This window comes from Spermophilus citellus (assembly GCF_964194105.1).
Source record: "Spermophilus citellus genome assembly, chromosome: 4".
Taxonomy (NCBI): domain Eukaryota; kingdom Metazoa; phylum Chordata; class Mammalia; order Rodentia; family Sciuridae; genus Spermophilus; species Spermophilus citellus.
Genome location: NC_138185.1, coordinates 180,719,857 through 180,735,129, shown reverse-complemented (window position 1 = coordinate 180,735,129; position 15,273 = coordinate 180,719,857). Strand labels below are relative to the sequence as shown.

Sequence of the window (15,273 nt, the reverse complement as noted above, 5' to 3'; positions counted from 1 at the left end):
GTCTCACTGAGTTGCTGAGGCTAGCTTTGAACTTGTGATCCTCCTGTCTCAGCCTCCTGAGCCACTGGAATTACAGGCACATGCCACTGTGCGTGGCTGGCTCCTTGGAATTTTGAAGGCATGAATGTTTATCATTTTGATTCCTGATCCTGACCTGTTTTAGTTGTTTAACATGTTTAACATTTTCTCTTTGTCCTTGGTGTTGAGAAACAGCAAGATGATGTACCTTAGTGTGGGTCTTTTTTTCATTCATTTTGCTGGATTCTTAGAGGATTATTTTATTTGTTAGTACGGGTATTGAACCCAACTCCTTTATTTTGGAAAAAAGTCTCCATGAGTAGCCTAGTCTGGCCTTGAACTTATGATGTTCCTATCTCAGCTTCCTGTCATTGGGGTATGCTACTGCACCTGACCTTAGTCCATTTTTAAAAATCTATAATATAAAGCAAAGATTTACTAGTTATTTCTCAGGATATAGTTAAACTCATTTTTTTCCATTTTCATTAACTTTCCAGATGATTTGAAAAATCATCTTTATCATTTCCCCACAACCAGGGTCTAAGTTTTAAAATTCTAATCTGTATATTTTAATAATTTCAATGCATTATACTTTAAATAAATGTAGGTTTTTAATATGTGTCACTCTCTGATAATGCTAGTCCTTAAAAATCTCCCAGGGCTCCAATCCTGAAGGAAGTTGAAAACTGAGGTATCTCAAGTTGGGGCAACCACCAAAGGGGAGTTGATTCAGAATACAACTTACTGTGAGGATAGTACAAAAATGGAAACTTGGGGCCATTCTCTTGGGGTTCTTTAAAGTTGCACTGAGGAGAGCAACACAGGTGTCAGTCTGAGAAAGGGGTGGTGATCAGGTTCTAAGTGTGAAAAGTGGAGTGATGTAGGATATTGAATTCAAATATGTACATGTAAATAGTTTTTTTTTTCCTTGTTGTTTTATTTGTGGTGCTGGGGATTGAACCCAGGGTCTTGTGCATGTTAGGCAAACACTGTACCACTGAGCTACCTCTTCAGCCCAGTAAATAGTATTTTTAAATGATTAAATTACCCATTGAACATAGAATCCTCTATAGGCACCAAAACAAGGGAGTTTGGGTATTCCTTTCTTTTCTAGATATCCTCTAGTTGTTCTATTCTGACTTTCTTTCCTCTTTAGGGAGCCTTTTGAAAGTCCTGCAAGGTGGAAAAGAATTTTCTAAAAGAATAGGAGAGAAACAAGAAAGGGAATGGATTCAAGGAACTTCTATCTGTACCTTTAATAACTTTATTAATGCTTTCAAAGCTTTAAACATTTTAGTCTCATTGTGGCTTTTTAAAAATTATTATAAAGAATGATTAATGTACTTATTATAGAAGTTCTGCCCAGCCTAGGAAGGGAAGAGAATATACAAGTAAAACATTTTTTTTTTAAAACAATGCCTTTATATTTATTTATTTATTTTTATGTGGTGCTGAGGATCTAACCCAGTGCCTCACCCACACTAGGCGAGTACTCTACAACTGAGTCACAACCCCAGCCCCCAAAGGTTCATATTTTTGAAAGCAGAAGGCTTATCCCTCCAGTTTTGTGTTTAGAATCATTTTGGTTAGGGAAACTATATCTGTTTATAGCTGCTATAGTGTCTTGACCATGGAGGGGGCCTACTTTTTTTTTTCTCTGATAAATAGCACTTCCCAGTTCTTATAGCACATTGTATATAAGGCTGGAATATTTCAAAAGACTTTACCAAAATGAGTACAAGCAAAGGGAAGTATAGAAAGCAGCATGCAATATTTTTTTCATATGACACATGATATCTAGTTCTAGTCTTTTTCAGCTTTGCTTTCTTTCTAGCTCTTGGTTTGCTTCTTATTGACAAAAACCATCTTTTCCCTATCATGTAGGACAACCTTCGGGCATGTATAGACTGTAAATTATTTCAAACTCAAAAGGTAGGAGACATGCTTACTACCTGAGTGTAACTTAATGTCTTCCATAAAAAGTTCAATCTAACTATATCACAGAAGCTTCCACAAGGCAGTCATATCTAGCTATATCCCAATAGCCTAGTATCCTTCCTAGAGATAAGCATGTGGTGGGTGGGTTGGGAAACTTGTCAAAAGGTTTTTATATAGTGGATCTGTGTAATATGTGTGCATTTTATAGCTTTTATAATAAAGGCTATAATGTTATATAATCAAAAACAATGGATTGGACCTTATAGACCTGGGTTTTAATCTGATATGCCAGTAAATAGCCTTGTCTGTCTTTGCAGGTTAATCTGTCTATAGTTTTATAGAGAGATTTGATATAATTAGTATGTAATTTTGACTCTAATTGAATGATTTAAATGGTTATATTAAAATTTTACTTAAATCTTTCTCTTTATGATATATTGGGCTATTTAATATAACACTGTAACAATAAAGGCCCAGTTATCATCCTGTTAGAAAATATGATCCATTTTATAATCATATACTTAAAATGTCAGGTTCTCCACTATGGTGACAGGTGAGACCTACTTATATTTAAGAGGCCATGAGAGCTTGCTGTGAGTCTTTTTTTAATAAATATTTACCTCTTTATCACATACTAATTTAGATATTCTTAAGGAGAATATAATTTCATGTAGTTAAATCTATATTTAGATTCTATTTTCTCATTTTATTTCTTTCATCTATGTGACATTTCTTCTTTAAAATTTTCAAGTAGAACCAAAATCAGACAAACAATCATGAATAAATTATTTGGTCTTAAGTGAAATAGAACAACATTTTCATTCTACTTAAGTATAATCTATTTTTTCAGAGTGAAAAGCTTTTGTTATACGATACAGTCCAGAGTGAGCTGGAGGAGAAGATAAGAAGGCTTGAGGAGGACAGGCACAGCATTGACATTACTTCAGGTGACAGGAGTGACATGATGGTGATGTTTGTGACACCAAACCTTCTGTAGTACTTCATAATATCTTTGTCTTCTGCTATTAACTTGATGTAAACAGAATGTCCCAAGAGGAGGGAAAAAAGGGTGATTTCTAAAGAATTTGATATGATTATGATTATAACTTTGATTTGAACTTACTCTTTAGAAATATGTAAAAAAAATAGAGCACATGAAAAGAAATGCTGACAGACTGAAGTATGACAAGAACCCACTGTAAGAATGGAACCGTGGTACTATTCTTATATATCGTAGACAGTTACCGTTTATGTTCTTCACTCTAAATTTTGAAAGACTGTCATGTGGGACAAGGAATACAAACCTTTTCTCTTTGGCATCAAACTATGATGAGTGGAGAAATGTTACAGGGAGGTAGATTTTTGTCTTAGGAAAAAGAAACATGCATTTTTAATTAGATCAGTCCAGTATGAAATTGGCCATTTCTGGGGCATTATAGAAAGATTTTCTATATTGTGTGGAAGGTTTATGTTTTAGTCAGCTTTTGCATTGATGTGACTAAAATACCTGACGAGAGCAGCTTAGAGGAGGAAAAGTTTATTTGGGGCTAGTAGTTTCAGAGCTCTTAGTCCATAGGTGGCTGATTTATTGTTCTGGGCCTAAGGTGAGGTAGCACATTATGGGGGAGGGCCTAGTAGAGAAAAGCTGCTTAGCTTATGGCGGGGTCAGGAAGGAGAGATAGTGAGTGGGAAAGGGGTCACAGGGAAGATGCACCTTTCTAGGGTACACCACAGTCACTTACCTCCTCTAGCTATGCCTCCCCTGCCTACCGTTACCACCAAGTAAGTGCATGTAGTCTAGGATGGACTGCTGAGGTTATAGCTCTCAGGACTGAATAATTTTACCTCTGAATATTTTTGCATGAATAGGAGCTTTTGGGGGATACCTCGTATCCAAATCATAACATTCTGTCCTTAACCCCCAAAAGCTGAAGTAAATATCACAATGCAAAATGCATTTAGTCTATCTCCAAGAGTCCCATAGTTTTAACATTTTCAGCAATTCCCATAATTTCAAGTCTAATGTCTCCTGAGATTCTAGGCAAATTCTTGGCTATGAACCTCTGTAAAGATCAAAAGCAAGTTGCATATATTCAATATACAGTGACATAGAGTAAACACTTCCATTCCAAAAGGTAGGAATAAGGCATAAAAAGGAAGGATGGGGCCAAAGCAAGACTGAAACCCAGCCAGGCAAATAGGTTCTGTAACTAACTTTACATACAATGTCTAGGACACTTGGCTATTAATTGTTACTTCCAGAGGACTTGGATAACCCTGCCCCTTTGGCCTTGCTGGTTGTTTAACACACATGGCCTCTGAGTTAGCCTGGCTGTATCTGCAGCCAGTACTTTTTCTCAGCAGACAGTTCAGGTTACTGGCCATTTTTAATTCCTGAAATCACCATTCCAGATTAGGTTTCATCTTCACAGCTTCATGCACCTTTCTCTGAGGCAGCCAACAGGGACCCTGACCCTGCTACACTTTGCTTGGCTCCCCAGACCTTCCTTTGAAACCTCAGTGGAAGCCTCCATGACCCTTTAACTCAAGCATTCTGCATGCCTGCAGAACCAGCTCAACATGGTGAAACAGCTTCCTAAACCCGCCTCTGCTAGCAGTGAACCCCATGATCTGTTCTGAAAAGAAATCTCCCTTCTGTACCCTGGAACCTTAATAGTGAGTGTGGTCTTGCAAATTCCTGAGATGTCCACAGAGTCCAATGTGAATTTGGTATTTCCGGGGTATGATAGAAAGGTTTTGGGTTATGATTTCAGAGATCTTAGTTCACAGATGGCTGACTCCATTGCTCTGGGCATCAAGGGGAAAGCTGCTTAGCTATGGTGGGGTCAGGAAGCAGAAAGAGGTGAAGGGGACACAGGAAAGGTGCACTCTTCTAGGGCACATCCAGTCACCCACCTCCTCTAGCATTCTCTAGCTGCCTACAGTTACCACCCAGTCAGTCCATGTAGTCTAGGATGGACTAATGAGGTTACAGCTTTCACAGTTGAATCATTTTACCTCTGAATATTTCTGCATTAACAAGAGCTGTTGGGGTTACCTCGTATCCAAACCATAATAGTTTACTAGGTTATCCTATAATTCTTGAGTATATATTATTTTATCCATTATAAATTTTGTTTCTCTGATATAGAGTAGCCATGTTGGAAGCAGATATCCTGAGGTCTGATGTCATTGTTCCCTTACCAATTAGTTGGGTGGCTATGGACAGTTATTTGGCTTTTCTAAACCAGTCTCTGAGTCTATTAAAGTGAAATAGTAAGAGTACCTACCTTAGAGGTAGCTTTGAGGATTAGGCAAAACAATGCATATAATATATATTTGATAAAGTACTTGACATATGCTCTTTAATTATTAGTCACTAAGTGCCAAATTGATTTTCACTTTAATAAAAGCAGAGGACAATTCATAAATATATAGATGCTCATGAGTTATATGCAGTCTTATGTATATAAACTTTGTATAAGTTTTATATGTAAATAAATAGCAACCATGAAAGTATAGTCCTTTTTTCTCATGTGGTCGCTAGAAGTCAGCTAATACTTAATTTTTATTTGATTGCCAGAATTGTGGAATGATGAACTTCAGTCAAGAAAAAAGAGAAAGGATCCTTTCAGTCCTGACAAAAAGAAGCCAGTTGTTGTCTCAGATATCCTTTTCTAAATTTTCTGGACTTCTTTTCTTTGTACATTTTTGATTTGTGTAATACTTTTATAATTTTTGACTAGTACACATTAACTTTATTTAAATGGTCCTGTAATAAACAGAGGTGATTGAAGGTAGAAGATATAATTTAGATTTAAATGGTCATGGGAGAAGATATTTACTCCCCATCTCAACTGTGAAAAATAATGTAGTTTTACAGTTCATCAGGGCTTTGATGTGAAACAGTTGTTTAGTATACAGCATGATTAATTCTGTGTACTTTTAAAAAATGTTTTATTGTTTCCCAAATTGAAATTTCCCTAAATAATAACTAATATATACATCAGTCTTGCCATTTCCTATGATACTTTCCCCCAATCCCTGTCTTTTTCCCCCTCTAACTTAAAAACAGTGATAGGTTGGTGCTGTATTTTACAATCAATGATAGCCTAGGATTAAGGGTATATGCTTATGGCATTAAAATTACTAGAATATATTTATTCTAATACTACGATTTTTAAAGTAATTTGAAGTCATAATTCTTAATGCCAAAGAATTATGTCCATAAATCATTGTTTTAGTCTCTGAAAAATAGGAACCTTGAAATTAGAATTAAAAATGTGATATTCTTACAGCTAAATTAACCTTGACTTTTGAACGTCCATATATAGTTTATATGCTACAAGATCTTGATATTCTTGAAGACTGGACAACAATTAGGAAGGTATGATTAAAGAATGATGGATCACAAGTATATTTTTGTAGACTACTTTTTAAATTTTTTTTTACTAATATATAAAAATAGAATTATTATAAATGTGCTTTGCTTTGGCAATATTTTCTCTAAGGCAAGTAACACTATTACAAATAATAGTGGGCTACAAAAGTATTTTAAGAATAAGAAACATGTCAGCAGTTTGTAATTTTTCCATAATATGTGACTAATAATTTATGCAAAAGTATAGAAAAGCATTTATTTAGTTTACCCAATAATAATAATAATATCATTGTTCTATGCCTAGTGCTTAACTTGGTCCTGGCTCATAGAAGACACCCAATATTTGTTGAATGAACAAAAGTAAACATTTGAACCGTTATATAATTATATGCCAATCATCCTGTCATTAAATAGTCAAGAATTATAGACATTTCTGTGCTTGTTTAAAAGTGAAGCTTTGTTTTCTTTTTAAAGTTTTCCATTTTTAAAAACTGTTTAGTTGAGAGTTAGAAATTATTTCAGGTATTGATAATATCTCTAGGAAAAATTGTTATCCTTTGTGTATATTCTTTATCATCTTAGACATTAAGAATTTATTAGAGCAGCTAGTAGTTATATTTTACTGTATTTATTATTGAGCCAATCAGTAGTGTTGTTTATATGAAATAGATATCAAAATGTGTTTTCAATCTCAACTCAAGACAACTTCTCCCCCCACCCCCACCCCCCTTTTTTTTTTTTTTAAATTAAGGCAATGGCTACACTGGGTCCACACAGAGTGAAAACAGAACGTAAGTCATGAGTTGAGAAGACTTGTTGAATCACGGATGTTAAAATCATCTACATACTATTTAACTCCTCCATCAGTGGTTTCATTTTATCAACAAACACTATACCTGAAATTAGGAAGAATTCTGGAATCTCTTGTTCATGTAAAAGTTTCAAAATTTCTGGATGCAGTGTATTTCTTCTTTCCGTGTTCACTATTTGCTAATAACGAATCAGTAATTAAAAGAGTATTTATTTTGTATTTTTTAATGGACTAGTGATTTTTTAGGGGAGATGTTTGGCATTTGTAGATTGACTTCAGGGATTCTGTGGATCCTCTGAAGTTGAGGACAAAGTTTCTTATGTGTGTGTTTTCTCTAGGGAGGGAGAGATTAGAATGCTGACAGCAGAGTCCATCCAAGAAATTTATTGTCCACCAAGATTAACACATTTTTGATATGCCTTAGTAAAATTTACATCAAATTACATTTTCTTGATTCTTTTTTTTTTTTTTTTTTTTTTGGCGCTACTTGGGAGGGCCATTCTACCACCGAACTATACCCCCAGCCTTTTATATTTTTTGAGACAGAGTCTCACTAAATTGCTCAGGCTAGCCTCGAACTTGCAATATTCCTGCCTCAGCCTTCCAAATAGCTGGGACTACAGGCCCGATTCACTGTGCTTGACTTCTTGACTTGTTTTTAAAATCACTACCAGCATTTCAATGGGCATTAGTGTCTAAGATAACTTTCTCTATTTTTGCCTTTTTTCACTAGAGGGAGGATTTCCTTTATGGATGAAGCTAGGTTTTTAAAAACATATGTTTCAAATACTAGGGAAAGGTCTTTCTAATCACATTCTAGCAGATAATCTATTAAGAGATTGATTTCCATTTTATCTTTAATCCAAGGAATTCTCTAAGCTTTATTTCATGTCAAAAAATTGCAGCAGTGTTATACTGAAGTATTACCCTTAGGAATTAACTGGAATGGCAACTTCCTAAATCTCTAGAGCAGTAGTTCTTAACATTTTGGGGTCTCCCCTAACCCCTGTTATCTTTGTTATTGCATCCCATTTGTTTTCTTGATAGCACTTATCTCAGTTTGTACTTTTAAATTAATTGTTTACTTGTCTGTCTTCTGACTGAATTATAAGCTCCATGAAGTCTATCACCTTGTCTCTTTTTGTCACCATTTTTCCCCCAGCACTGTTCATTTTGTATAGGAAGTGCTCAGACATTCATTGAATGAATGAATTAACAAAAGAATGCATACTTACTGAACACCTTCTATATAACAGGAACCATTTTAGTTTATGTGTATACAATGGGAAAAAGGGATAGATCTTTTTGAACCTCTTTGGGGAAGGTGGAATAATATATATGTAGATAAGCAATTAAGATAGTTCCAGATGTTAATTGTTATGAAGGAAGTATAAAGTTGTGATTATAATTAGCTAAGGATTGGGTAGAGTGGTTAGGGAAGACCTCTCTGAGGAAGTGACATTTGAATGATGAAGAGGTGCCTTCTTCATGTGCTTTTTACCACGTGCTTCTATAAGGAACATTTTTTCCCCCTTGCATTGAGTTTATCTGACTAATGCCAAACCATTTCTGGGGTTAAAATAGAAGTTCTACTTTAATCATTTTTAGAATTAAAATTCTTGGGAAACTTTTGAATATATATTAAAGTCTGCTTTTTTGAAAGGGTCACATCATATGCCTTTCAAAGGAGAAAACATAAAAAGTACAATTTTCAGTGGAAATATGGCAGTTATTTTTAGTACTATTTAAAACTGGCACTTACTACTTAAACTAGTAACTGGTAATGCATCTACTTCCCCCTTAAGACACATATCTAATCTATGGTTTATTGTTTACTGTTTAACTTATTTATATTAAAAAAGTGAATTTATGAAAAAATGTAAGAAATCAAATTATCTTGTTTTTATTAGATTTTAGGTTTGTAACTAGAAATACTTTCAGTATTTTTTCATATGTGTATGCATGGATTGGTGTTAGCTTTTAACGTCCTGACCCTTTTGTTCTTCTGACAATGTCTTATTAATATAACAGTTTTTGAACTGATCCCTTTAGCACCTGTGAAACTGGAAAAACATCTGCACAGTGCTAGATCTGAAGAGGGAAGACTATATTATGATGGTGAATGGTACATACGTGGACAGACAATATGTATTGATAAAAAAGATGAATGTCCTACGAGGTAAGTAGCTTTTATCATTGTAATGTTGCTTAGTATATTTTTTAAAGTACCATTGTCAATAAATATTCACAGCCTCCATAGGGTATTTATAATGTGTCATTAGTTGGGTGTGGATCCTTTTTTCACTTGACATATGATTTGATCACATGAGTTTACACAAGAGTACATATTAAGTTCATGAATACAAGCATTAATACAAGTGGAAGTATTGGAATTATTTATCCAGGTAAGTAATTCTGTTTGTTAATTCTTAACACTAGGTTAATTGTTAGAATCATAATATAATGACCTTTAACCAGACAGTTACAAATTTTTGGTGGACCTATTGTGTTAGTCAGCTCTTTGTCGCTGTGACCAAAACACCTGACAAGAACAACTGAGAGGAGGACAAGTGTAATTTGGGCTCATAGTTTCAGAGGTTCAGTACACAGTGGCTAATTACCATTAAGCATTTTTCCAGTTGTATGAACACAATTGAGTATGTTTACACAACTTAGATAGTATAGGTCAGTCACTTAAGTGGCCTCGATGCAATCAAGACAGGTGGTATACATGAGATGTCTGAGGTTCCTGCCATGTAACACAGCATGCTGTTTTACAGTAGCCTTTTTTTTTTAAATTTAAATAAGTAGAAAGAGTATACTCTAAAATTATGATAAAAGTATAGTATAGTAAATGTATAAACCAGTAACAGTCATTGATTATCAAGTATTATGTATTATACATAGTTGTGCTATATTTTTATATGACTGGCAGCTAAGTAGGTTTTTTTATGTCAGCATTACCACAAACAGGTAAGTGATACATCATGCTCTGTTTTGACAGATATGACCATCAGAGGATAGGAATTTTTCAGCTTCATTATAATCTTATTGGAACCACTATTATATATGAGGTACATATTGCCTGAAGTGTCATGAAGGGCATGACTGTAGATCTAATAGTAAAATTTACCAATTCTTATTAAGAAAAGAAAGATTATTATCTATTGAGTGTTACTGAATGTGATATTCTTTTTTTTTAAATGTCTTTTTTTAAAAATGTGTATTTTTTAGGGGCTGGAGATGTGGCTCAAGCGGTAGCGTGCTCGCCTGGCATGCGTGTGGTTCAATCCTTAGCATCACAAACAAAGATGTTGTGTCCACCGAAAACTAAAAAAAAAAAATAAAAATAATAAAAAAAATAATAAAATGTGTATTTTTTAGTTGTAGTTGGACACAATATCTTTATTTTACTTATTTATTTTTATGTGGTGCTGAGGATCGAACCCAAGGCCTCGCATGTGCTAGGTTAGCTCTCTATCGCTGAGCCACACCTCAAGCCCCTGAATGTGATATTCTTGACTGCATGTCCTCTTGATAGGACAGTTAATAATCTGAGGAAAGAAGGCATATTGTAATTCATTCATTCATTCTTTCTTCTATTTTTTTTTTCTTTTTAGTGCCGTAATTACAACAATTAACCATGATGAAGTTTGGTTTAAGAGGCCTGATGGAAGCAAATCTAAGCTTTACATTTCCCAACTACAGAAAGGAAAATATTCAATTAAACATTCGTAATCATGATTTAAGTGTTATCTAAATCTACCTTATTAGTGTTACCAAGTGTGATTTGCCAAGGGAGTAAAAAAATGTATTCAATAATTTAATATTCTCATCAAATCCAGAGAGAATGTGTATTTGTAGGTAGTACTCTAAGTAGATCTCCTATTGATATGTTATTAAAAGAAATACTAATAACAATTTAATCATGATCAGTACATTTATATTATGTACAATGACCAATAAGTGTATATGGTAGGGATTTCTTTTTAATAATTTTTTGTTTTTTAAAAAATTATGCAAATCTGCCTCATCTTTAGTGAACTATGGCTACTTTATCTGCAGTTTAAAAATTTTCCATATCTTTGTCACTCATCATGTTTGTAAATAAGACTGATAAAATGTTTCCTATGAATGGTTTGTACCAGTACATTAGTGTGAAATCAGAATTGAAATTTAAACATATATGTGAGTATGTATATATGGCATCATCAGCTTATTTAGAACTGATGGCCTTACCTTACAATCTTGTTTTACCCAAAATTAAACTATTGGGTTTGAAAGCTAAAAGGAGCACTTTTGTAGAATAGCTTTCCTTTTCCTCTTCCTTGATTTTATGGTGGTGACCTTTTTTAATGAATTATACTTAATGTTAATTAGTAAAATTAGTGTCAAGTGATAACATGTTTCTACCTGTATTTCTTGTGACCCTTTTGAGGGCAGGTGTTCATGCTTGGTATTTATGATGCAGTATGTTAGTGGTGAATAGTAACTGACAGTATTGTGGTGCTTGCTGTACATGTCTGATCTTTTGAAACAGATTTTTAGTAAGCATTTTCCAGAGGTAAAAACTAGGTCCTTATTCTAATTTTATTCATAGGGCAAAATAGGGATAATTTCCTTGAGTCTATTCCCAAATTAATATTTTTATCTTTGGCGTTTTTACACTTTAGGGCCATTTGGTGCAATTTAGAGAGTGTTGGCCTCCCTTCCCATAGCCACATTCAAAATGAACTTCCAAAGCCTCAGGAACAGTACAAAGAATTGAAACCCTCAATATGGCAGCACAGTTGGCTGTAGTATATATTTAGGGTACAACCAAATCATGTATTCCTGGTGGTCTTATGCACTTTAATTTCTGTTACAACAAGACTTAAGAGGATGAGGAAGAAATCTACATATTAACACTGAGTGCCAGAATATCTGCATGATTCCGTTTGTTTTCTTACTGTTTTACCTCTGCAAACATCCTGTGCAGATCACTACTTCGCAGTTGCCAAATTTTAAAACATTTGACTTCTGAAATTCAATATCAGCAAAGTTATGCTACTTTGTTTTATTTCTAATTAACCTTAGCAACTGTACATAATGTCATAATCCAGTATTTGACAGTTCTTATGTATACAATGTTTGATAAGCATTTTTAATAAGATTTGTATTTTTAAATTTAGTATATAATAAAAAGATGTGCTTGAGTGTCATTTGCAGTGTCTTGAATTACTTCTGCACATTTAGTTCTTTTATTATTTGTAACCTGTCCACTTCTAAGAAGGATTTGAACTGTTTTAACATTAATAGATATGGAGTGGTAGAGTGTTGCACAAGTGTTTCTGCTTTCCTAAACCACAATTAAGCCTCTTTTGGGTTCTATTTGGATGTTGAAGAAAGCTAAGTTATGCTTAATTAAAAATATTCATGCATACATATTGTACTTTAATAAAAATGTACTGTTGAAATTATAAATTATAAATAGAAACTATTTAAAAACTATGATTTAGTATATTTATTTTCAAAAATTTATTATTTATGTCATATATACTATTCTACCTTAACATAAGATTCAGGAAAGTATATGCTCATCTTTGATTAAAATACTAAAAAATATATTTTGCTTTTGGCAATTTCTTCTTAGTCTTCTGGTTGGAAGTTTAATTTAGGAGAATTGTTAGAAATTCTGAAATGTCTTGTAGCAGCAGCAGCCTGCTACTGTTTATGATCTGATTCTGTCTTAGAATCAAATGCTGGAACTTTCTTGGCAAAGCTTCCAGTTTTTCATGTTCAGTCCACCTTTTCCTCCCATTTCTCTTAAAAAAAATTATCCCAATCATCACTAATCTAATTCATCAACTAATAATTAACAAATGGTAATGTCATACTCCTCACTGATACCTGTTTTCATTGTTCACGTTGGTGAACTGGGTACTGAGTACATTTCATTGTAGTCTTCTTCATGTAAAAGTTGTTTTGACATACATGTTTGAATGAATACATTAGTTAGCATTTATGTTGTCTCTTGCCAAATTGGAATGTAAACTATTTTATTTGCTAAATATGAGGTGATCTAAAATACTAAAAAAAAAAAAAAAAGTAAAGAACATAACAGCTCAGAATGGGGTTAGAGAAAATGCATCTCTCTTACATTTTCTTTTCTTTTTTAATATTTTTAGTTGTAGATGGACACAACACCTTTATTTAATTACTTATTTTTATGTGGTGCTAAGGATCGAACCCAGGACCTCACACATGCTAGGCGAGCTCTCTACCACTGAGCCACAACCCCAGCCCCCTCTCTTACATTTTCTTTGTGGGTGAACTTCAGAACTTGTGTTGGTACAGTAGGGGGTATTTGTGGGCCAGAGTTATGTCATCTGACAGATCATTTGAGTTCTTTTTAGACCATATACCTTACCACTCTGGCCAGTTTATTGGACCACTTTGGCCGCTAATTGATGGGCAGCCAGTGATAATACTACTTGTGATTTAAGTGCACGTACCAGGAACTGTCTATAAACTTAAAGTTGTTATTTAACATTTTTTCATGTTTAAAATGAAACGAATATAAATGTAAGAATTCTGGCATGTTTACTGTTTACATATTAGTGATATATTAGGACCTTCTGGTCATATTTTTTTCTTAGCTACAGAAAACTAAAATTTGTAAGTCTAAAAATTCTTTTTTTTTAGTCTAGAAATTCTTTGCTCCTAAAGTTGAAGCTAGTGTAGTCTCTTTTGAGACACATTTTATAAAAGGAAGGTCAAAAGAAGATGTTATATAGTGTTAGAATCTAGAGTCATTTTCTCTCTCCTTTTTCCCTGTATAGGTTTGAGGTGGGTGACCTTGTCAGATTGTTACACTCTCCTGGAGAGAGAAATTCCATCCTTCTATCCAGAAGGAGGTTATATGGTACCATCTCATCTCTTTTAGTAAAGATCACAGATTATGTCGGGGTTGTAAGCCCTAGAACTGATTTTTTTTCCTTCTTTTTCAGCTGGACTTAATTCCTTTCGAAGTGCTCTGGGTTCTTCTTCCTCAGGAAATGTTTCTTTCCTGATCTGATCTAATGGATGGTCCTAATGAGAACATCCATTTCTCTAATGCCCCAACATTCTTGGTTCCAGTTGCCTGCTCAGGTGTTCATATTACTCATGTTCCCCCAATTAGAGCCCTTCCCTGGAATTTCTTTTGTTTTTTAAATATTTATTTTAAAGTTTTAGGTGGACACAATATCTTTATTTTATATTTATGTGGTGCTTAGGATCGAACCCAGTGCCTCGTGCATGCTAGGCAAGCACTCTACCACTAAGCCACAACTCCAGCCCTTCCCTGGAATTTCTAAAACTAACTGTGAAAGGGAATCAAGTCTCACTTTGATGTGAAACTGGGGTAATCAAACTTGGAAACTATGCAGAGTTATGTTTCTTGCCGCGTGGAGAGATGGATAGTTCCTTAGTGTTTAATTTCCTGATATTAGCTGACCTCTAATCCAGCTACATGATAATCTTCTTCATGTTACATGGGTCTTCTAATAAATTCCTTTTTCTAAATTATTTTGAGCTGGTCTCATTCTTTTGTAATGTTTATGATAAATACTAGTGTTTCATATTCTATTGAATTTCATCTTGAAAATAATCATTATGGTTTGGGTTTTAAATGTCCACTAAAGACTCATATGTTAAAGGCTTGGTCACCAGTCTATGGGGCTATTGAGAAGTGAGGCCTAGTGGGAGAAAGTTAGGTCATTGGGAAGGGAACCCTAGTCCGACTCTCCCTCTCTCTCTCTGTTTCCCTACCACCATGAGGTGAGTACTTTTCCGCTGCCACGAACTTCACCTAAGATGTTCTGCCTCACAAGAGGCCCAAACCACCACGAACTGAAAATTCCAAAACCATGAGCCAAAATAAAAATTTTCCTCATGAACTATATATCTCAGGTATTTTGTTAAAGCAGCAGGAACCTGACTAATAGAAACTTTTATAATTTCACTGAAAATTCAAGAATAAAACACATTCAGAGAATTGAAAATTTACATGTGAAAAAGTGAAAAGCAGTCTCTGGTACTAGGAACTGCCTAGCACTCACAACTAGGCCTTCCTTGGTCTTCCCTTGTGAATATCAACAATTGC

At 34.3% G+C, this 15,273-nt stretch overlaps 1 protein-coding gene across 6 annotated transcripts in view; it reads left to right on the top strand.

Moving 5' to 3' along the window:
* The window catches only part of BRMS1L (BRMS1 like transcriptional repressor), a 36,132-nt gene extending 23,380 nt beyond the window's left edge, over positions 1–12,752 (top strand). For 2 of the 6 annotated variants that reach the window (XM_081292701.1, XM_081292702.1), the window contains 6 exons: positions 2,807–2,903; positions 5,540–5,623; positions 6,279–6,343; positions 7,089–7,128; positions 9,180–9,327; positions 10,769–12,752. In XM_081292701.1, coding sequence (XP_081148827.1) covers positions 2,807–2,903; positions 5,540–5,623; positions 6,279–6,343; positions 7,089–7,128; positions 9,180–9,327; positions 10,769–10,886 — 552 coding nt within the window. In that variant the 3' untranslated portion in view covers positions 10,887–12,752. Of the gene's footprint in view, positions 1–2,806; positions 2,904–5,539; positions 5,624–6,278; positions 6,344–7,088; positions 7,129–9,179; positions 9,328–10,152; positions 10,223–10,768 lie in introns of all 6 variants that reach the window. The other 4 variants (XM_081292703.1, XM_081292706.1, XM_081292704.1 and 1 more) reach the window with 3 other exon arrangements.
* The last annotated feature ends 2,521 nt before the right edge of the window (positions 12,753–15,273 follow it).